Genomic DNA, 22438 nt, shown 5'->3' with positions numbered 1-22438 from the left:
TATATATTGGAGTTTCTTTTCAAAATGAGAAAATCCCGCGCAATTCACTCGGTCCCGCGGTTTCACTGATTTTCATATTTGAAATTGGAATAAGACTTAGGAGTAAGTAAATGTAGAGTATGAATACAACATTGTGTCAAGTTGGGGCTGATCACAAGAAACTAAAAGAATTGAAGGGATGGCATCGAACCGAAGAACCAAAAAAAAAAGGACAGGATCAAACCAATGGATCAGATGATAATAAGCAAGAGAATAAGAAAAAGGAGAAAGCGACGAGGCAATGGTTAGCCTAACAGACCTTAGTTAGCAATAAACAATGGTTATTTCATAATTCCTATCAAATAAAAATAGCAGCAGTAGGTTTGGTTTGGTTTGGTTTCTTTGTTTTGTACTTTCTACTCTTCCTTTTTGAGGTTTTGATAGGGTATTGATGCAATCAAAAAAAAAAAAAACTAAGCGTAAATAACAATAGTTAGTCCAATTTGATTGTTGCTTTTTTGAGCTTTTTTTTTTTGGTCAGGATAGTAATCTGTTTGTTTGATTGTTTTCAATTTCTCGGGTATAGACAATAGTAATATGAAGCCTATTTCCTTTTTTTTTTGTTTAAAATTTAATGCATTAACAATAATAATTATCATTAACAGTATTATCAACAACAATAATAAGGATCAAATTGCTCTTGTGGTTTATTTTTTACTAATTCACTTCTTATCTGCAAGGTCTAAACCTATTGAGCTGTAATAGCTCTTACTACAGAATCTCCTAACCTTTTGTGGGTTTTAGTGTAACTGGTTATGAAATATGTCAGTTGTTTGTGTAATATATGTCTATTTGTACAAAGATGGTTTGTATACTTTTGCTAATTTTTTTCCAGATAGTAAGTGCTGCTGCTTAACTCCTAAATTTAGCAACTTGGTCAGTTGAAGTTTTGTTTTGATGAGGGTGTCAGCCACTAGGTAATTACTACAGAGTGTTAGGAAGATAATGTGAGGGTGTTCGTAACTGCTGAGTAACACTAGCATAGCTTATATGTGGCTTAGCTAAGTAAGATAGGGAAATACTACACCCATATCTCTTAAGCTGGGATAATGTTTGTGCTCCGATAACGGAATAATATTCTCAGCTAATAGGATAGTATTCATTTGTTTTGTAGCACCTACCAAAACGAAAGAAGAACGTAATAAGTCTTGATGAATAGATATAACATAGGATAAGAAGAAATAATACAAACATTTAACATTGACAAACATATTACCTCAAAGCATTTATGTTGCATTTTTGCTAAGGATTGGATTTGAAAAATATTTGGTAAAAAAACTCATTAAAAAATTGACTTATTGCTACCATGTTGCATTCAACTTTCATATACACACAATATTTCTAAAGCTATAATTAATAAATTAATAAACATACTTATAGCTCATCAATCTGTAGTGGATGACAAAGAACTACCAAATTTAAATAGTATTGGTGGTTTAATTGATAGCTGGACATATAATTCTGGTCGTGTGCATCCTAACAAAAATTTCCTTAACTCGTTTTTGATGTGTTGATTGAGAAACTTTTTACGTGGTTTGATCAGTATCAAAACAAAGAAACATCTTATACCATTACTTTTGATAGATATTCATACACCAAGAATTGTTTCCAACCATTGCTCCTTATTCCAAATGAGTCAAGAATTTGATATATTGAATGGAACTGATGAATTCCCCTATCCCACATCAATCATACAAACAGATTTCAAAAATTTCGATTCTGATAGTCATGAAATCGATTTATTTTTATATAAAAATTATCGATTTAGTTCGATTGATTCTATAATCAAAGAATTAACTGAATTATCGACCAATTTAAATCAAAATTTATTGGATTTAGTCAATGATGATTATCATGATTTTATTGATTTAGGTAAATCAATTAATGATGGGTTAGATTTAATTAATGCCATAGTTGAAGATTTGAAAAATTTTGAAATTGAATTAGTCAATTATTATAAAAAATTTCTGGATTTAGATAATCGTTTATATCAAATTTTACAAAATCGGAAATTTTTAAATAATTTGAAAACTTGTATCAAATTGAATTTAATACTTCATGATCAAATCACTGAATTTGATAATTGTATGAATAATCAAATACAGGAAGAGAATAATATCCAAGGTTTGAATCAATTGAAAACTTTGACTAGTTTATATTTATCAATTAATAATATTGAAATTTTCTTGAATAAGTTCATACAATTAGGTAATATTGATGATGTTAATAATAGTATCGACAATAACGATAACGATAACAACAATGGAAATCACAGAGTGAATTCTCCTTTCCATGACAATTATATAAATAATAAAATCGCATCGATAAAACTAGAGTTTAAGAGTTATTTGGATCAATTAATTAGAAAGGAATTGCAAAAGAAGACAAGAAATTCACAAATAATGATTGAATTATTAAACATTTATAAACTAATAGGTGAAGAAAAGAGTGTAATGAGTATAATAAGTAGTAAATAATAAACTAAAAGGGTTGATTGTTATCGGAGTGTGAATAGATATTTGAAAGATGTAGTAGATTATTTTGAGCATATGTACACGAACAATGTTATATGAGGAATGAGTGAACCAACCAAATCACGAGAATTTCTAATTGGGCATTAACTCTCTTTTTTTTTTATTCAATTTTTTCTTCTGGGCTTGAAACTTCAAAACTTTTCTCCTTTCCCATATAAACAACTAGGTTCCTTGACCCAGATTACACAATCATATATATATATATATAAATCATTGAATCATGTTGGGATTAGGAGGATACTTTTATGGAGGTAAACAATGGGAAAACAAAGAAGAAACCCCTATGCCTAAAGATGTCCCTGATGTTGATGAAGTAGGAGCAACATCAGCACCATTATTATCAGCATCATATTATATTGGGGATAAATGTAAACCATTTAATGAGGACTTTTTATTATGTAAAGAAGAACACAATGGAGGTACTCTAGAATGTATGAAAGAAGGTAGAAGGGTGACAAGATGTGCCATTTCCGTATTGAAAGATATAAATAAATATTGTTTTGATGAATTCAAATTACATTATGAATGTTTAGAACAAAATAATCAATATTTTAGTCGTTGTCGTTCAAGTGAAGGGGTTTTAAGTAAATGTGTTTTTGATAATATGAAATTGGTTAAAAAAATTCCTGGTGTTGAACAACAAATTCAAGATAAGAAAAATCCAATTTATCCATCTGATCCAAATGATGTTAAAAAGACCGCAGAATTTTTGAAATCAAAAGAAGTTACAGCTGTTGAACAAAGTTAAGATTAAAAAGAATGTGAAATAATTTCAGAACGTTTTATTTATTCTAGAAAATCAATATTACTACATGTACATGTTTTGCGTTAAACAAAACCAATAATGGCAATGACTTACTACAATGACAGTTAAACTAGAATCCTAACAACCTTATAAATATTCTAACCTCCCATCCTACAAAAAAAATAGAAAATCAAATAACCTTTTTTTTTATTCATTCTTGGTTTTATTACTAATTATTGGCATTGTATATTTTATTGATTAATGAACAAAGAGTTTCAGATTTGGTACAGAGACGATGTAGTTATTCAGTTTTATTGGATTGATTGAGTTGTTTGTAGAAGGAATAGTCCACCATTTCTGAGATTTAAACCCAGCAATTGAACTCCAAATCGAGTATAACTTACATGCTTTGTTCTCATACTAGCTCTCCACTTGTGGATATATTCCCAATAAAATTTAAAACACTGTATATCTCGTCTGTTTTTCAAAACTCATTTGACAACTAGTATTATCGGCACTCTCTACTGAGCACTTTTTTTTTGTGAGTGGAAGAAAAAAAAACAGTCGACGCAAATGAAAAACCAATAACAAACTCATCTCATATATATACGTACCACTCAATTGACTGTTAATCCATCTTATTTTACAAACAGAATCAAAAAGTATCATGTTTGGAAGCACTAACAATACATCATCAGGTGGTGGTGGATTATTTGGATCTTCTAATACTGCCTCTTCAACGGGTGGTGGGGGATTATTTGGGGCAAATAAACCAGCAACAACTACTACTGGGTTTGGATCTCAACCACAACAGGGATCAAACTTATTTGGATCTTCATCAAATACAGGTGGTGGGCTATTTGGTAATCAACAACAGCAACAACAACAACAGGCCAATACCTCTGGTGGTCTTTTCGGTAATAAACCAGCTACAGGTGGAGGATTGTTTGGAGCACAAGCAAATAACACATCAAACACTTCTGGTGGTGGATTATTTGGTGGACAAACAAACAATACTACCAATAACACTGGTGGTGGCTTGTTTGGCGGACAAACAAATAACACAGCCAATAATACTGGCGGCGGGTTATTTGGAGGACAATCAAATACCACAGGTACTAATACTGGAGGAGGCTTGTTTGGAGGCCAGCAACAACAACAACAACAACAACAACTGAATACTACAACTAGTGGTGGTGGATTATTTGGCAATAAACCAGCTACTGGAGGAGGACTTTTCGGAGGTTCATCTACTACCGCAAACACAGGGTCCACTACTTTTGGATCAAATCAAGGAACAACTGGTGGATTATTTGGTAATAAACAACCAAATACTTCCGGAGGTCTTTTTGGAAATACTCAGCAACAACAAACGCAACAACCGCAACAGCAACAGCAACAGTCTTCGGGATTATTTTCTTCCAATACCACAAACAATGCCCAACCATCGTTTAGTTGGAGTCAACCACCACAATCATCAAATTCAACAGCTACTAATGGCAATACTAATCAAATTTCAAATCTAACCAGTGGGCCATTTGGGTCTAATACAAACCAACAAGTGAACAATAATACTTATACCTATACACCAGCAATAAATGATCAATTAACTAAAATTTGGGAACAATGGGATCCAAATTCTTCTAAATGTGCATTAAAGACTTATATCTATAATAAATTTAGTGATCAAGAAATCAATGTATTATTAAATCAACCTCGTCCTGCTAATGAATCAGCTGAAGATTGGGAAAATGCCATGATCGCAAGACCAGGACCTAATTATTATCCCATAAAAGTCAACTCCTTTAATGACGTTGCACAAAGAATTGAAACACAATTGGATTATGTTGCTAAATCAAGAGTTTTACTCAATAATATCAATCAAAATTTAGATAATTTGTCATCACAACATGATTTAGAAAATACCACAAGAATAATGAAAGCTAAATCAAGACATACTAAATTATCGAGAAGATTATTAAGATTAGCAACAATTTTAGCTATTGTGAAATTGAAAGGTTATCCATTATTACCAGAAGAAGAGGAAATCTCAAAACAATTTGAATTATTAACATCTAAATTGAATGACCCAAATAGTTCGATTGGTAAATTGAGTGATGTGTTTGCTAGATTAGCCATACTAAAAGAACGAGCAGAAGAATTTAATTACCAATGTGAAAATTCTGTCAATTTATTAAATAATACTTTGATTGAAGGTGAAGAATCTACATCGAAAAAGGGATCGGTAACTACTGCAGCAGAACAATCTGACAGTAACATTGAAGAAGCAATTCATAAACTTTCAAAAGTTTTATTGAAGCAACAAATGGGATTAAATTATTTGAATGATATTTTAGAAAAAGATATTGAAGCTGTTAATAAGATATCTAAAAAGTAAATTAGTTAGTTTTAAACCGATACTCAAGAAAGTTTTGATAAATATATACGTCTATTATGTATTGATCATTTCAATCTATTTATTAATCTATTTGGATTGGTTATGATTTCAATTTTATCAAATTTATGAAATTTTTGAAAATTGTGCCTTAGATTTACTCTCAATTTTTCATAATCAATCAGTACCTCGTCATCATCATCATTATTAGTTCCATTGGCATTGTCATTGTTTATAATTGAAATAAATGGATCGTCAACAGTACTAGTTGTCAAATTATATTTCCCTTTATAATTAGCGATAGATCTCTGTATATTATGATCAAATCGTATTTGTAATTTATAATTTTGAAAGTCTTTATTATTTTCAATATATGAATATCTAGGAATAGCCACTAAACTGGTCAATTTATTAATAAAATCATTTTTAATAGTATTGGTGAATTTAGAATCGATTTCTTCAAATAAATGATTTTCATCAGGTTTAATTAATTTAAACCAAGATTCATCACGACAGGGACTATATATTGCATTTATGAAAAATCCATGATTTGAATTAGAAATGGTTTGAAAATTGTCTAATGGAGCCAATTTATGGAAATTATGTAGGAGATAATCTAATTCTAAAGATGTATTGGGAGGTGGTGTTATTCGACATGAAAATCCAATGGTATTTGCAAAATATTTCAGAATAGTTTTCGATAATTTCCCTTTATTTGTCATTGCAAGAGATATTTGGGAGTGTTCATCTAGAGATTGGTTTCAGACCTGTTGATGCGTATTTTTTTTTTTGTTGGTGATGTTTCAATTTTTACAACCATAACAATTTCTTTCTTAGAATTCAATATAGACAACAACACCTTCCCCTCTCCTCGGATAAACAATATATCTACAATGAATATATTAGACGATTTAGATGATGAACTTGATGAACTAGAAACAACTACTAAACCAAAAGTTAAAATACTAAATAAAAAGAAAGAACATAAACCTATAGTAGATGATGATCTTGATCTTGATCTTGATGATGATGACTTTAATCTACCCAAAATAAAACCTCCAACTAAATTCAAAAAGATGAAAAGAGAAGATGCACTTCGAATTAAGAAGGAAACTCCGTCGTCGTTGTCACCATCGTCATCAGTACCATCCAAGCCACAAGGTGTCTCTTCTAACTTGCCATTTCGACCGGCAACACCACCAGTTTCTGAACCATCGACATATGAAGAAGAAGATCTAGGCGACATAAATTTAGACAACTTTTCCAACATTGAAGCTGATAGAGAATGGTATAACATAGATGAAGAAAGTGCACTTGCTAGAGACAATGAGATTGATGAAGATCTACCACAACGACAACGTAAGAGAATTCGCAATACTAGACATCCTAAAAGAACACCCAAGACATCATTCAATGAAAGTGGGGCAACATTCAATGAATTTGGTGAATATATCGATTATGATCATCAACAATCTTTGAATGAATTAAATCGAATACCTATAACTAGTCATGTTTTCATCCCACCATTTCTTGAAAATCTGAAACAATATTTACAATTACAAATTTCTGGATCAAGTATACGAGGGATTGGACCTACAGTGAACCCAGTAAAAGATCCTACGTCTGAATTAGCATCAATGGCAAAGCAAGGATCATTTGTGGTACAGAATAGACGTTCAAAACGTGAAAGGGCGCTACAAGCCAAAGAAGCAGCTGGCGTGGAAAATAGCAACATTGGATCTATTATTGATACAGCCAATACCACCGAGGAAATTAAACAAGAAGAGAAAAATGCTGATGTAAACGAAACAAAACACCAGGATATACAACAGCAAAGACAACTGTTACCAGCTTTTGCTGTCAGAAATGATTTGTTGACCACCATAAGAGATAATCAAGTAACTATAGTTATTGGTGAAACTGGGTCTGGGAAAACAACTCAATTAACACAATTTTTATATGAAGATGGGTTTGGGGCTAATATTGATAAGAACGGCGAGAAGAGAATTATTGCGTGTACCCAGCCTAGAAGAGTAGCTGCCATGTCAGTTGCTAAAAGAGTCAGTGAGGAAATGAATTGTAAATTAGGTGAAGAAGTTGGGTATTCCATTAGATTTGAGGATAAAACTGACAACAAAAAGACTGTTATCAAATACATGACGGAAGGTATTTTACTACGAGAAATCTTGGCTGATCCCATGTTGGCTAATTATAGTTGTATTATAATGGACGAAGCACATGAAAGATCATTAAATACTGATATTCTTTTAGGATTATTCAAAAACTTGTTAGCCAAGAGAAAAGATTTGAAATTAATTATCACCAGTGCTACGATGAATGCAAATAGATTTACGAAATTTTTTGGTGTTGCTCCACAATTTCATATACCTGGAAGAACTTTCCCAGTTGAAGTTTTTTTCAACCGAGACGTGAATATGGATTATGTTGAAATGGCTGTTAAACAGGTTTTAACTATTCATTTAGGTAGATGGAATGCCGATAATAATAATGCCAATGATGGTGATATTCTTGTGTTTATGACTGGTCAAGAAGATATTGAGATTACTTGTGATTTAATTAAAGAAAAATTGAATTTACTTGAAGATCCACCTCCATTAGATATTTTCCCAATTTATTCTACAATGCCACAGGATTTACAAAAGAAAATATTTAACAAAACGAACTTGCAACGAAGAAAAGTGGTGGTGGCAACAAATATTGCTGAAACTTCATTGACGGTTGATGGAATCAAATATGTTATTGATTGTGGACTTGTTAAAGTTAAAGTTTATAACCCGAAACTAGGTATGGATACATTACAAGTGGTTCCCATCTCGTTGGCAAATGCTGATCAACGTAGTGGTCGTGCAGGTAGAACTGGTGCAGGTATTGCTTATCGATTATATACTGAAAAAGCCACTGAACCCGACAGTATGTATGTACAACCGATCCCTGAAATCCAACGAAGTAATTTAAGTAATATTATGTTATTATTAAAATCTTTGAAAGTTAATGATATCAATAGTTTCCCATTTTTAGACCCACCACCCAAAGATCTTTTAAATTGTTCATTATATGATTTATGGGCTATTGGAGCATTAGATAATCTTGGTGAATTGACAAAATTAGGACATTCAATGACACAATTCCCCATCGAGCCAACATTGGCAAAATTGATTTTATTATCCACACAACCTGAATTCCATTGTTCTGAAGAAGTGGTGACTATTGTAGCTATGTTATCGGTGCCAAATATATTTAATCGACCCAAAGAAAGAGCTAATGAAGCAGATATGGCAAGAGAGAAATTTATTATATCCGAATCGGATCATTTAACTTTATTGAATGTTTTCAATCAATGGAATATCAATTTAAATAAATTTAAAGGTAATTATACCAAGATTAATAATTGGTGTGATAAGAATTTTTTACAATTAAAATCATTATATCGAGCTAAAGATATTAAACATCAATTAATGTTAATTATGAAAAAGAATAAATTGGCAATTTTGAAATCGAAAACCGATGATGATATACGTAAATGTCTTTGTGCTTCATTTTATCAGCAACTGGCAAAATTAACCAAAATGAATTTAAATGGACAACCAGAGTTTGTTAACTTACGTCATTCATATATGAAAATGTTTTTACACCCAACTAGTAGTTTATTGGATAGTAATTTGAGTACGAATTATGTCATTTATCATGAATTAGTGTTGACGAAAAAAGAGTATATGAACTGTGTAACTACAGTTGATCCAATTTGGTTATTAGAATATGGTTATAAATTTTTTGGGGTTGCTGATTCCCATCGTAATAAAATCGATTCAGAAGCAATTTTAAATAAACAAAAATTTGAAAAGCAATTATTAAAAGATAAAGAGATTTATGAGGATATTATTAAACAACAATCGAAAAGAAGATCAAATGAAATATCTACCAGTAACAGAGTTAGTTCCTTATTCAAGAAGCAAAGAGGAATTTAATCCCATCCAGGATATAAATATATCTATATACTTTCTATGTACATTCTATTAAAAACAGTTCATTAAAACATTTATCCATTATTTATTGTAGTAGAATCTACTTTCTTGTTTTTTTTTTGGGGGGGTTCAAATTATCTAATGTAAGATAATATTGTCAATTAATCTTGCCTTTTCATCAGAGTTTTCTTTAGGTACTTTAACAGCAGTGGAAACAATTGCACCAGTACCAGGCACCACATAATCAAGATCTTCTAAAGTTTCTGGATGACTAACAGCTATATATTCAATATCGAAATCAGGATCAGAACTTATAATAGGTTTAATCTGTTGTAAAATTTCATTAGCTGAAACTTTATCACCGCTATCTTTACTATGATTGAGATAATAATTTTCACCAGTTTTTAAACCTTGATAAATTAATGAACTTTTATCTTTCATTTCTTGAGATAAATATTGATTTCTTGAAGACATAGCTAATCCATTTGATTCTCTTAATGTAGGCATGATTCTAACATTAGTATTTATTATTAAATCTTTGACTAAATTTTGTATAACAACACATTGTTGAGCATCTTTTTGACCAAAATAAATATTTGTTGGTTGAACAATATTTAATAATTTTGTTACCACGGTAGCTACACCACGGAAAAATTGTGGTCTAGTGATACCTTCTAATTGTTCAGATGATCCATGAACCGTTACAAATGCTCCTCGTTGTTTACCAATATCTAATGAGATCCCTGAAGGATACATTTCTGAAACTTTTGGAACAAATACTGCATCCACGATTTTGTTGTTGTTGTTGTTGTTGTTGTTAGTTTGTAAGATTTGTAAATCATGATCTAAAGTTCGAGGATAATTATCAAGATCTTCATGAGGAGCAAATTGTGAAGGATTAACAAATATTGAAACGACGGTTTTATCATTTTCTTTAATCGATTGATTAATTAATGAACAATGACCAGCGTGTAATGCTCCCATAGTGGGGACAAATCCTACTGATTCATTTCGTAAAAAACATTGTGCTCTCCATTGACGAACTTGTTGTACTGTTCTTAATATTTTGATAGTATTGGATACTGTCATTCAAAGAAATGTTGGAAGAATGTAGATGTAAGTGGTGGAGTGATTCCTTACAGGTTTATACTGAAAAAAATTTTTTTTTTTTCCCTGTAGAAGAATCTTACGCGGAGTTTGCAATTGAAGTTGTGCACTTTTTTTTTTTTTCACAATAAAAGTAGTAGTAATCAATCCCCACACAATACAAAAAGAAAATTGCAACCGAGGAAAACCAAAATTGATACACCACCTATAAACCGATAATACAAGTATGCAAAAAAACACGGATACTGTTACTGTTGTAAAAAGTATTAAATTTTAGCCCCGATATGCTTAGATCCACGAGATAAATGTTTTATTTGTAAGCGAACTTGGTATAAATTCAAATAAGGCAAATTACTATTGCTTGCTTCATTATCATTGCAACAATCTTGAAATTTACTCTTCCACTTTACAATAGGAATAATAAGAAGATCCATTGGTGTTACCCGAGACCCGTTGGATATCAACAATAGAAAAAACTTTACTTATTGAACAAGGAGCATAAGTATAGAAGAAATCACAAGAATATAAGTGTTAGTAAAACGTCAAACCAATTGCTAGGCTGAAAGAAAAAAGAGAGGAGGAGTAGAAGGGAGGAAGAAGGGTTATGTAACATGAAAGGTCTTGGTTTCTCCTGTGATGAATTCAAGAAAGAGAAGATTAGATTAACGTTTTTTAATTGCAAAATGAGAAACAAGTAACATAGAAAGAAAGAAATAGAGAGGGAGAGGGCGGAGATAAGCTGGAAGAAGAATATAAAAATACAAACTTTAAAAGAATCGGATATAAAATTAGAAAGAGTGTGCGAGTGTGTGAATATGTGGGACGTGTATGAAAGTCATAATTTACATATGACAGAAATTAAATATTCCGCCCTCCCCTCCCCCCCACACAAATATATAATATTGAGGTCCAGATAGATGTATGTATAAACCCAAACTATATATAAACCTTGTTAAAAGTCCTTCCTTTTTCTTTTAATTTCTAAATAACCTTTTCATAATTTTGATAACTTTAAAATTCTAAAACAGTCTCCTAATGTCATTCTCAGTTGAAAAGAAAACCACTTTGGCTCATCCATTTCGTGCTCCAGGTAGTACTTTGATTAGTTCTGATCAATCAAATTTAAAAATTGTTTATAATAAATACAAAACAAGATCTCCATTACCTAATTCGACTAATCAATTACGTTATAATTTTATTTTTTGTCATGGTACTGGGTTTAATAAATCAATTTGGAAATATCATATTTCAAAATTATATCAATTATCTCAATCATTACAAGTTCCATGGTTTTTAGATTCTGTCATTGCTATTGATATGGTTGGTCATGGTGATTCAAGTTTAGAAAACCAAGGGAAATTGGGGACGATTTTCCGTTGGGATGATGGTGCTAAAGATGTCATTGCCATTATTAAACATGAAATTGCAACTACGGGTGATTTCCAAAATAATTTAGAATCGCGTAATTTGATTATTGGACATTCAATGGGCGGATTCAATTCTTTATATGCAACATTTTTAGAACCAAGTTTATTTGATGCAGTTATACCTATTGAAGCAGTTATTTATGGTGCTCCTGGTGGACTTGAAAAATTCTCCAAAAAATTCAGTAAAATATCTAAATTATTGATTGATACATTTGATTCAAAAGATGATATTAATTTTTTCTTTAAAGAATTTTCATTTTTCAAAAATATGCAAGATCAAGTTTCTGATGATTTTATTAATGATGAAGTTTATGAAATTAAAGATAAAGAATCTGGTGAAATCAAATATAAATTGAAATGTAATACTCCTCATCAAATGGCAGCTTATTATGGTGCATTCATGTCGATTCCATTTGGTATGTTTGCTATTCCTCATATTAGAGTCCCTATTTGTCATGTTATTGGATCTAAAGGGGTTTGGAACCCGCCAGAAAGTATAACTTGGATTAGAGGGGCCATTAATAAAGAATTCCTTGCTGGTAAAGTAGATGTTCCCAAAGGTGAACATTTACTTAATGTTGAACTTCCTGATGAAACCATTGATATTATTCAAAATTTTACTACTGAAAGAACTAAAGCATTTATTGAGGCTAGAAATAATCTTCCAGAAGTTAAATTGAATAATAATAAAGAAGCAATTGCTAAAGAACAATTTCAAAATTTGATTGATCTTAAATTTGATCAAGTTAATGGATATTTCATTGAAGATAGAGTTGATAATTATGAAGCTTTGCAAAAATTGGCAAAATTATAAATTTGGCTGTTATATATTTTTTTCTAGCCTGGTTTGCTATATCTTTGGAAGGATGGATAGTTATTTGTAACAATATTGGGTTCAACTTCCATATTTATTAGATTTTTAAAGAATATTTATTAGATTTTTTTTCTTTTTTCATATACAATATAAAATAGAACACGAAGTTCCTTTTCAAATCTATTATTCAAATACCGTTTAGAATCAATCGTACGTTATTTATATGCTTGACTTGTTTGTGTGTTTGGTATGAAATATAAACTGAAGCATATTTAATCCCGCAAGTTCGAAATGCTAGTCAATTTCAAAACCGATTATGCAAGAAGTGTTTTGTAAGTGTTGCATTGTTTTGGATAATTTCCTCTCAACAAAAAATATATCAATAGATGCATAGATACATTTTATTATCAAATCAACCAATCAATCTAGAATTGAAAAATTTGAAAAAATAAAAATAAATCCCTCAAATTTAATTGTTTTTTTGATAAAACATGAACTGATTGGGTTTAGTATATCAATTATGCATATTGGACTGATTGAAACAGTAAAGAAGATAAAACGGTTTGGACATCACGTAGTTGTTGCCTTAGTTAATCTTGCTGCCATCACTTATCTTATTAGGTGCCACCAGTTGATGTTTCAATCATAGTCAGATGACTACCACCACTCTTATTGGGTATTTAATTACGAGTTTAAGGCGGTTAGAAGAATAAGTAGGACAAAAATATAACAACAATGCAGGAATAAAACCTAACGCAACGCAAAAATGACTAACAAAACCGTTCTTTCTTTCTTTCTTGTTTGATGATCATGTTAATTGTTGTCTTTGAAGGACAATAAGTGACTGACTGATAACAATGAGTTGTTATACAAATACTTCAAAACTGCAGTTAGAATAGGACACTATCACGTAATTGAAACAAAATATCAACTCTGTTGGCTAGCACCCCAAAAACTTCTTGTATTCAGAGCATATATTCTCAAAGATCTTAAACCATCGCAGGGAACTCATTCATTAATTCATTACTATCTAAACGAGATTTAATTAACAATTTCTTGGCATATTATAAAGTAATCTAAAGAAGGAGATCACCGACAATATAATAAGCCAAAAAAATAATATATGGGATGACCAATAATGTCTGAGATTGATTTGCTAACTATCAATTAACTTTCTAACGGCTGTTCGTTTATCTAAAGTGGTTGGTGTTACGAAGCCCCATGTAGACAACCCTACTATAATTACACTGACAACTCAACTTAGTAGTAAGCCAAAAGGAAACGGTGGTCAAAAAAATCATTTGCTGCTACACGCTCTCTATTAAAATTCAAAGTAAAAAACATTATCCATTGATCCATTTCACATAAAAGAATCCAAATTTAATATTAATAATGATTCTCTACACCAAGAAGATAATTGATGTAAAGTGTATGTGTTTATATGGGGCGTGTATAAAATGACAAAAAAAAAAACCTAACAAACAAAATTTTTCCTTCTTTCTTTCTTTCTCTTTTTCTGACTCTCTCTCTCTCTCTTTCTTTCTTTTGCTTTCAATTCTGTTTTTTTTTTTTTTTTAAACTCTTTTCCATCTTTCTATTATACAATAGAAGTATTCAATTATTACACCCACTATTCAGTTATAGACCAGTTTACTACTAATATTTTTTTTTTTGCTATGCCTAAAAGGGAAATTGAAGATACACAATCACCTTATTCCAGTACCGGACTTGTTAGTACTGGTGAAAGTCCAAAAACATCTACAAGTACCCCAACATCTTCCACTAATAACAGAGCTGCCACTACCACCACCAATAATACTTCTACTACTTCTACTAGTCTACTAAAATCTAATTCAAATTTACAACCTATTGCCATGACACCGTCTGTTTCTTCAACATCATTGGCAATTAATAAACCCAAATCTCAAGAGAATAAAAGAAGAAGAGTCACACGAGCTTGTGATACTTGTCGTCAGAAAAAAGTGAAATGTGATGGTAAACAACCTTGTATTCATTGTACGGTATATTCATATAAATGCAGTTATGATCAACCTAATATTAGAAATAAGAAAAATTCAGGTATACCAATTCCTTCCCAACCAAGTCCTGCAATACTACAAGTAGCTGCACAAGCAGCAGTTGCCTTTGGTTCCAACAACAATAGTAGTAATCAACAACTGCTACAACTGCTACAACAACAACAACAACATGTGGTACACCAACACCAACACCAGCCTTTACCTGCTGATGAACCTATTCCTAAAACAAATTTAATAATTTTCCAACAAATTATCAATGCATTATTACCTAAATTACAATTGAATGGATTTGATCCAAATTTACAATTTGATTTAAATAAATTTCAAAAAGTCGTTCAATATGTCATGTCAAAATCACAAACTTTTACCTTGAATCTTAATGAAATTACAGAATTAATGCAAGATCCAGATTCACAAATACCGCCACCGCCTCCGGCTTCTTCTTCTTCTTCTCACCATCGTCGTACATTATCAGTTGGATCATTCGATGACTCTTCTAATAGTGCTGTATCGTCACCTCGTGAAGTTGGATTACATTTACCTTCGAAAGAAGTAGCCTTGAATTTAATTTATACTACTTGGAATAAAGCATGTGTTTTATTTAGATTTTATCATCGTCCTTCTTTATTAGAAGAAGTGGATTTATTATATTCTTTAGATCCCATGAATTATGGTGATCGACAACAAAAATTTCTTCCATTTTTATATTCTATATTAGCATGTGGATCTTTATTTAGTAAAACTCCTTATACAATGGGGACTCCTTCAGAAAATGAAAAAAATTTAGAAGATGATGGATTTAAATATTTTCTTGAAGCAAGAAAATTGATTGATATAAGTAATGTTGGAGATATTAATTCAATTCAAACGGTAGTAATGATGATTATTTATTTACAATGTTCAGCAAGATTATCTACTTGTTATTCATATATTGGTATAGCATTAAGAAGTGCCCTTAAGGAAGGTTTGCATCGAAATTTAACTTTATTTCAAAATTCCAAAAAAAAATTGGACCCGATAGAAGAGGACACAAGGAAAAGATTATTTTATACCATTTATAAAATGGATATTTATATTAATTCATTATTAGGATTACCTCGATCATTAAATGAAGATGAATTTGATCAATTATTACCAGTTGAATTAGATGATGAAAATGTCACCCGAACTGAATATTTATTTGATAAACAACAAGGTCGATTAAGTTCTTCTGGATGTGCTAATCAACATACGAAATTGATGTTTATATTATCACATATTATTAAAAAAATGTATCCTATAAAAGTGAAACCTGAAGAAGCAGAAAATTCTTCTAATGTCAATTATTCACGTGATAGAATTCATGCTAAAGTTACTGAATTAGAAGTTGAATTAAAAAATTGGTTAGATAATTTACCTCAAGAATTAAAACCAATTGATCCAAGTAGTACTACTAAAGATGTTATTGATGAAGTACCAGAAAAATTCCGATTAGCTAATTATTATCTTCATTTAGCATTTTTAAATTGTCAAATTATATTATATCGACCATTTATTCATTTTATTAGTGATAGTATGGATGGATCATCATCCGATCCTCGCTCATTAATTCGTGGAAGAAATTGTATTAAAGTGGCTAGAATGGTAGTTAAATTAGCTAATAAAATGATTGATCATAAGTTATTATTAGGAACTTATTGGTTTTCAATGTATACAATATTTTTCAGTATTGCTTGTTTAATTTATTATTTCCATTTTGCTAATTATAATAATAATGGTCAAGGATTTAATTATGCTGGGATTTTATTTGATGATGATTTAAATATTGATATGATTAAAAAAGATATTGAAATTGGGAAAAAAGTTTTAGATAATTTGAAAAATTCATCTAATAGTTCATTAAGAATTTATAATATTTTGAATACTATGTTTGAACAATTGAATAGAAGAACTGCTTCAAGATCAAGACAAGTTACTGCTACAACCAATTCAACTACAACAACTGCTAATACAAATTCTAATTCTAATTCTAATTCACAACCAACTACATTACCAGCTAATTTCCAAAATGTAAATGTTAAAAATACTTTTGAAAATTTTGATAATATGAATCATTTTGTTAAAAAAGAACGAGAAAGAGAAAGAGAAAGTTTAAGTCAATTATTTGATAATACATCAATGGCTAAATTTGAATCAAGTTCAGAAATTCCAAAAAATGTTGCTAATATTCAAAGAGTAGCTACTCCATTAGAAGAAAATAATAAAGAAATTGGTGAAGTTTCTGGTGGTAATTTAACATCAAATTATATGCCTGGAGTATTTGATAAATTAGATACACAAATTTTTGGTAAAATATTACCTCCTTATATGTTAGAAAAGAATGAAACCATGAATTATAACAGCAACAACAACAACAGCAACAATGTTAATAATAATTTCAATAATAATAATAATGCTGGCGAAGTTAATAATAATAGTAATGGTGTGGCTTATAATAATAATGCTGCTAATTGGCCACTAAATAATGCTGAAGATGGATTAAATTTAGAAGATTTATTTGGAACTTTAGGCAATAATGGAAATGGAGGGACTAGTAGTTCTAATGGATTAGAATATTTAGATCCATTTTAAAAAGAGTTTGTTTGGTGGTGGTGGTGGTGGTTGAAGTGGTGGTTGTGTTGATTTTTGTTATACTGATAAATTTTGTTCAAGTTGATATATAGACATTCTTGTATTTATTATATTTAAGTTTATTTATTTATTTAATGTAATTAATATATATATATATATTTAATAAATTGATATTAGTCTTATCACATTTTGTTAGTTATAGGTTATGGCTTTGAGTTCTGGTGTTTGAAATTGGGAGATAGTAAAAAAAAAAACTGCAAGAAAAAAAAAGTTTTACAAATCATCTCAAATACATTCATAACATATATACATAAAGTAGAATCAGCTATTCTTGTTTTTACTATCAATTATAAACCAATTCAATAAACATACATACAATGAGTGATAGAAGACGATTATTGGGACCTTCAGGAATGATAATCCCCAACATTCCAAAACAACAACAAAAATCTATCATCACCACCACCACCACCACTTCCACTTCCACTATTCCATCATTTTTTCTTAAACATTCGATAATTGATAATGCTAATGGTTCAGCATATTTAGAAATCAATAACACAATCATTGAAGTATCAATATTTGGTCCACGTCCAATCAGAGGTTCATTCATTGATCGAGCTAGTGTTTCTGTCGATTGTAAATTCTTACCCCATATAATTCAACCCATGGGCAGTATCTTTAACGACACTACTACTAGTGGTGGTGGTGGTGGCATTTCTAGTTCTAATAGAGGTTATCGTACGGGGATGAATAATATTGAACATAAATTGAGTTCATATTTAGAAACTTGTGTATTATCAAGTTTAATTTTAGAAAAATATCCAAAATCAACCATTGATATTCAAGTATCAATAATTAGTATCGATAAAGAAATTGGTGGTGGTCATCTGTTGCTTTGGTTATTACAATGGATAACTTGCTGTTGTAGTTTAGCATTAGTTGATTCCGGGATTGAAATGAAAGATATTATAAGTAGTGGACAAGTTAGACTTACAAAACTGGGAAAAATAATAATTGGTGGAAATAGTGATAAGACCCTGACTGAAGATGGAATTGATGGATTGGTAAGTTTTATGAATTTGAAAAATGATGAAATTGTGGGAATTTGGTTTGAAGGTGAAGGTGATGATAATAATAACGAGGATTCTTTATTAAATGAATCAAATATGGAAAAATTAATCATTGAATGTAATAAAATGTCGAAAATAATAAGAGCTAATCTTAATTCTTATTTAATAAATTCAATGTAAAACAGAATAGATTTATATATATATAAAGGTATATTTGAATGTAAATGAATATGTATATTTCTTTTTTGGACATATAAAAATTAATACAAAACTCCTTTAATTATACATCTTTTTTATCAGTGATATTGTATGATAATTCTTCTAATACATGTTTAATATTAATAAGTTTAATAGCAACATCTTTAATTGATAATAAATCATCATCACCTTGATTTAAGAATATTTTATAAGTAATATTAATTTTCGTTGATTTTGAAATCATAGAACTGATTAATTTATAAACTTCAATAACATTATCTGATTGATTTGCAATTGGAGAAATCGCTTCACTAATATCGGTAAGTTTGATAACTTTATCAAATATCTCTAATTTCAAATTTTCAGCAAATTTTATGGCATCCTCTTTAAATTCCGGCACTTTTAATTCAATACTTTTAATTTCAAATGGTTCAGAAATATATGCAACATCATGTTTACCATCTAAATGATATCTAAATTCATAAACTCCTTCTTCCCAAAATAATTTCTCTTTATCAAATATAAATGATCCTTTAGGTTCTTTACACCAAGTCCATCTACCGGCTGATGAAAGAATAGTTTTATTTCTTGAATATGATGTTTGAACAATTTTGTATAAACCAATCCAATCACGAACTGAATGATTTTCCGTTGGTGATGTCCATGAAACAGTAACTGGGGTACCAATAGTTGTATATTTCAATTCATCACTTTCAGTAGATTGCATTTTTAACCCATCAATAGTTAATTTATAATCTGAATTAGCAAATGATAAATTTTGTGATAATTCAATCAATTTTTGTTGGGATAATTTTGTTGATGAATTTCTTAAATCTCTAATGAAATTATCTAACGAATCAGCAACTGAATTCCTATGCAAATTACTACTTCTTCTTCTTCTTCCGTGAGTGGTTCCATTAATTCTAGTATACGCTTCATCATTGCTCATTCTTCTTTGAATAACTTCTGGAAGTAAATGCTTTTTAACAGTTTTAGTTACACCAGAATCTCTATTGACTTCTTGTTCTCCATATAATTTCACCATATGAGATTTTTCAATGAAATTGATTCTAATAAAATTATTAACTACCCATAATCCAACACAAACAAAATTTTCAACCGTTGGATAAATCAAGAATATACCCATAACGCCACAAACTCCAAAAATTTGTTCCGGATTATTCAAATAACGATATACCCCAGCAGTAGTTATATTTTTAATTGAACTTTGAGATTTAGGAATGAAAAAATCACCATAAAACCATCCAAAATAACCAATCAGATCAATAATGGAGAAATTGATCCAAAATTGAGTATAAATTAATAATAACCCTAAAAACACTCTTAAATAAAACCAATCAGAAAATAATAATCCACTAGAAGGAGAATCCGAACCCGACTTTTGAAGGAAATAACCTAAATTCATTCCAAATAATGAAGAATAAGTCAAATTGATTAATGAATTGTATAAAACAGCCCAATTACTGAAAGATTTCTCAACGGGGATATCATTAGAAAGCGACCATTTAGTAACAATTTTGAAATAACTTTGTAATGTCAATGATAAATTGATGGAAATAGACTCAAATAATTTCATCCCCACAGTTAAAATAAATAACAGTTTAATTGAATTAGCAAATAATGGGATAATAATCCCATAAGTCAAACTCAATACTAAATTAACAATATCACTGGCTCTCATCCAATTAAAATTTGTTAATCCTACTAATGGCTTCAAATTATCAAAATTTTTCAAATCTTTTAATTTCAAAATTTTAATTAAATTGATTTCATTCTTGGATGGACCATAAATTTTATCAATATGAGGGTTTTCAATATAATGTAAAAAAATCATTTGTAAGAAATGACCGAAAATAGCAATGGCTAATACAACATAAGATTTAGCAATCAAAGCAAATCCATAATAACCAACGTACCCTACTGAATACATTGGATGTGGAACCATTTCAAATACTCCGTCAAAAATCAATTCTTCATTATTAATTTGTCTAAAGAAAAAATCACCCCAATACCAAGCATAATCTTTGATGGTGTTATGAGCATTAACTTTAACCCATAAATTAAATAAAATTAATCCACTCCCCAATACTATTCTTGAATAAACTAACCAAGATGATTGATTATTAATAAATTGATAATCATCTTTAATTGCTGAACAAAAAACAACACAACAAAATGTAATAAAATCCAGCATTAATATTAAATCAACAAATTTTCTGAAAATCAACCAAGTATTGAATTCCACTGGCATGGATTTAATATCATAATTTTCACCCCTTTGACTTTTAATTTCATTTTGAATAGATTGAGCCAAAGCCCCTTTATTTTCAGGGTCAAATAAATGATATTTTTGTGACCATGACACTAACAAATTATGATTAGATTGATTTTGTAATAACCAACCAATACCAAAATTATAAGATAATCTCCAAAATATATACAAGGCAATAAATATATAAATTCTAATTTGATTATTAGAAATTAAAAACACTAACAAATTGGAAAATAAGCAACTCAATATAATTAATTCAAAATTTGATTTCTTAACTGTGGGGTCAAATAAAGTTTTCACCATATCATGAGTTTCAGGAACAATAAAGGTTTCTCCAGAAAAGGTTATACCTTTTGGTCCTTTCAGAACAGGTTGAACTGGTTCCGAAATAGTCATGTTTTCGTTATTGGTTGAATCAAAAACTGTGGAATTTGTATTATTGATTGTGAAAGTCATTAAATGTTCAAAAAAAAAAAAAAAAAATTTTAAATGAAAAATTTATTATGTGATTTGTTTGTGCGATTTTGGGTAAAGTCCAAAAAATAAAAATCCAAACTAAATTATATTAATCTAATAGGAGTTGTTGTAAGAATATATAATTAGGAATATATTTGCTTTAATAATTGAGTTATAGTAATAAAGTAATTCGAACACTTTACTGTATAAGAATGATTGTCTATCTATTTGTAAATGTTCTAAAATGCAATATGTAATATGATCTGGGTTGCAAAAAATAAAAAAACCAACGCCCTAAAATTGTCTTTATCCTCTAGACAACAGTAATCTATTGGAAATAACTCTAAAGTTTAATAAATTGAGTCAATTAAGAGTCTTGTGATATCTCAATTTACAACAATTGGAGTGGTAATAGCTATAATATTGTAGATTAGCTGTGGAAAGTGATCTTCAAGAGATTGTATTCAACAGGATTTAACCAATCTTATCTTTTATAAATGAATATATATGTTGATTGATTGAAAAGTAGGAAGAGTAGAAGAAGGAAAAGGAAAAGGAAAAGATATTTATATATTTCAATAAAGATCAATGAAATTTTTTTTTTGTATTGTAATTTGAAATCATTTAAATAAAATTTTTTCATAAATCAATCAATTAATTGAATTGTTGTGTTCAATAACTTTTAGAGGAAAAAGGGGGAGAGGAAGAAGTGATTATTTAAATTG

The 22438-nt window shown here is 29.8% G+C and overlaps 10 protein-coding genes across 10 annotated transcripts; 7 read left to right on the top strand and 3 right to left on the bottom strand. All coding sequences in view use genetic code 12, as the record gives it.

Annotated features, from left to right (window-relative positions):
• Window positions 1-1670: 1670 nt before the first annotated feature.
• On the top strand, window positions 1671-2516 carry CAALFM_CR02630CA (Golgi transport complex subunit; the record flags this gene model as incomplete). The annotated part of the gene is made up of 1 exon (XM_710660.2): window positions 1671-2516. The coding sequence occupies one exon, from the start codon at window positions 1671-1673 to the stop codon at window positions 2514-2516; it is 846 nt and encodes a 281-aa protein (XP_715753.2).
• A 277-nt stretch (window positions 2517-2793) lies between these two features.
• CAALFM_CR02620CA (uncharacterized protein) lies at window positions 2794-3321 on the top strand (the record flags this gene model as incomplete). Its single annotated transcript, XM_710659.1, has 1 exon — window positions 2794-3321. The coding sequence occupies one exon, from the start codon at window positions 2794-2796 to the stop codon at window positions 3319-3321; it is 528 nt and encodes a 175-aa protein (XP_715752.1).
• Window positions 3322-3985: 664 nt separating this feature from the next.
• Window positions 3986-5716, top strand: CAALFM_CR02610CA (FG-nucleoporin; the record flags this gene model as incomplete). Its single annotated transcript, XM_710658.2, has 1 exon — window positions 3986-5716. The coding sequence occupies one exon, from the start codon at window positions 3986-3988 to the stop codon at window positions 5714-5716; it is 1731 nt and encodes a 576-aa protein (XP_715751.1).
• Window positions 5717-5781: 65 nt separating this feature from the next.
• CAALFM_CR02600WA (uncharacterized protein) lies at window positions 5782-6435 on the bottom strand (the record flags this gene model as incomplete). The annotated part of the gene is made up of 1 exon (XM_710657.2): window positions 5782-6435. The coding sequence occupies one exon, from the start codon at window positions 6433-6435 to the stop codon at window positions 5782-5784; it is 654 nt and encodes a 217-aa protein (XP_715750.2).
• A 51-nt stretch (window positions 6436-6486) lies between these two features.
• On the top strand, window positions 6487-9699 carry CAALFM_CR02590CA (DEAH-box RNA helicase; the record flags this gene model as incomplete). The annotated part of the gene is made up of 1 exon (XM_710656.2): window positions 6487-9699. The coding sequence occupies one exon, from the start codon at window positions 6487-6489 to the stop codon at window positions 9697-9699; it is 3213 nt and encodes a 1070-aa protein (XP_715749.2).
• A 135-nt stretch (window positions 9700-9834) lies between these two features.
• Window positions 9835-10785, bottom strand: PAN6 (pantoate--beta-alanine ligase; the record flags this gene model as incomplete). Its single annotated transcript, XM_705608.2, has 1 exon — window positions 9835-10785. One exon carries the CDS (start codon window positions 10783-10785, stop codon window positions 9835-9837), a length of 951 nt encoding a protein of 316 aa, XP_710700.2.
• A 1053-nt stretch (window positions 10786-11838) lies between these two features.
• On the top strand, window positions 11839-13044 carry CAALFM_CR02570CA (triglyceride lipase; the record flags this gene model as incomplete). The annotated part of the gene is made up of 1 exon (XM_705609.2): window positions 11839-13044. The coding sequence occupies one exon, from the start codon at window positions 11839-11841 to the stop codon at window positions 13042-13044; it is 1206 nt and encodes a 401-aa protein (XP_710701.1).
• Window positions 13045-14720: 1676 nt separating this feature from the next.
• ASG1 (Asg1p) lies at window positions 14721-17693 on the top strand (the record flags this gene model as incomplete). Its single annotated transcript, XM_705611.2, has 1 exon — window positions 14721-17693. One exon carries the CDS (start codon window positions 14721-14723, stop codon window positions 17691-17693), a length of 2973 nt encoding a protein of 990 aa, XP_710703.2.
• A 377-nt stretch (window positions 17694-18070) lies between these two features.
• Window positions 18071-18946, top strand: CAALFM_CR02550CA (exosome non-catalytic core subunit; the record flags this gene model as incomplete). Its single annotated transcript, XM_705613.2, has 1 exon — window positions 18071-18946. One exon carries the CDS (start codon window positions 18071-18073, stop codon window positions 18944-18946), a length of 876 nt encoding a protein of 291 aa, XP_710705.2.
• A 100-nt stretch (window positions 18947-19046) lies between these two features.
• On the bottom strand, window positions 19047-21713 carry CHO2 (phosphatidylethanolamine N-methyltransferase; the record flags this gene model as incomplete). Its single annotated transcript, XM_705614.1, has 1 exon — window positions 19047-21713. One exon carries the CDS (start codon window positions 21711-21713, stop codon window positions 19047-19049), a length of 2667 nt encoding a protein of 888 aa, XP_710706.1.
• Window positions 21714-22438: the final 725 nt, after the last annotated feature.

Source organism: Candida albicans, chromosome R (genome assembly GCF_000182965.3).
Source record: "Candida albicans SC5314 chromosome R, complete sequence".
In the NCBI taxonomy this organism is placed as follows: domain Eukaryota; kingdom Fungi; phylum Ascomycota; class Pichiomycetes; order Serinales; family Debaryomycetaceae; genus Candida; species Candida albicans.
Note: the sequence above shows the minus strand (reverse complement) of the source record. Positions and strands in the feature narration are given on the sequence as shown.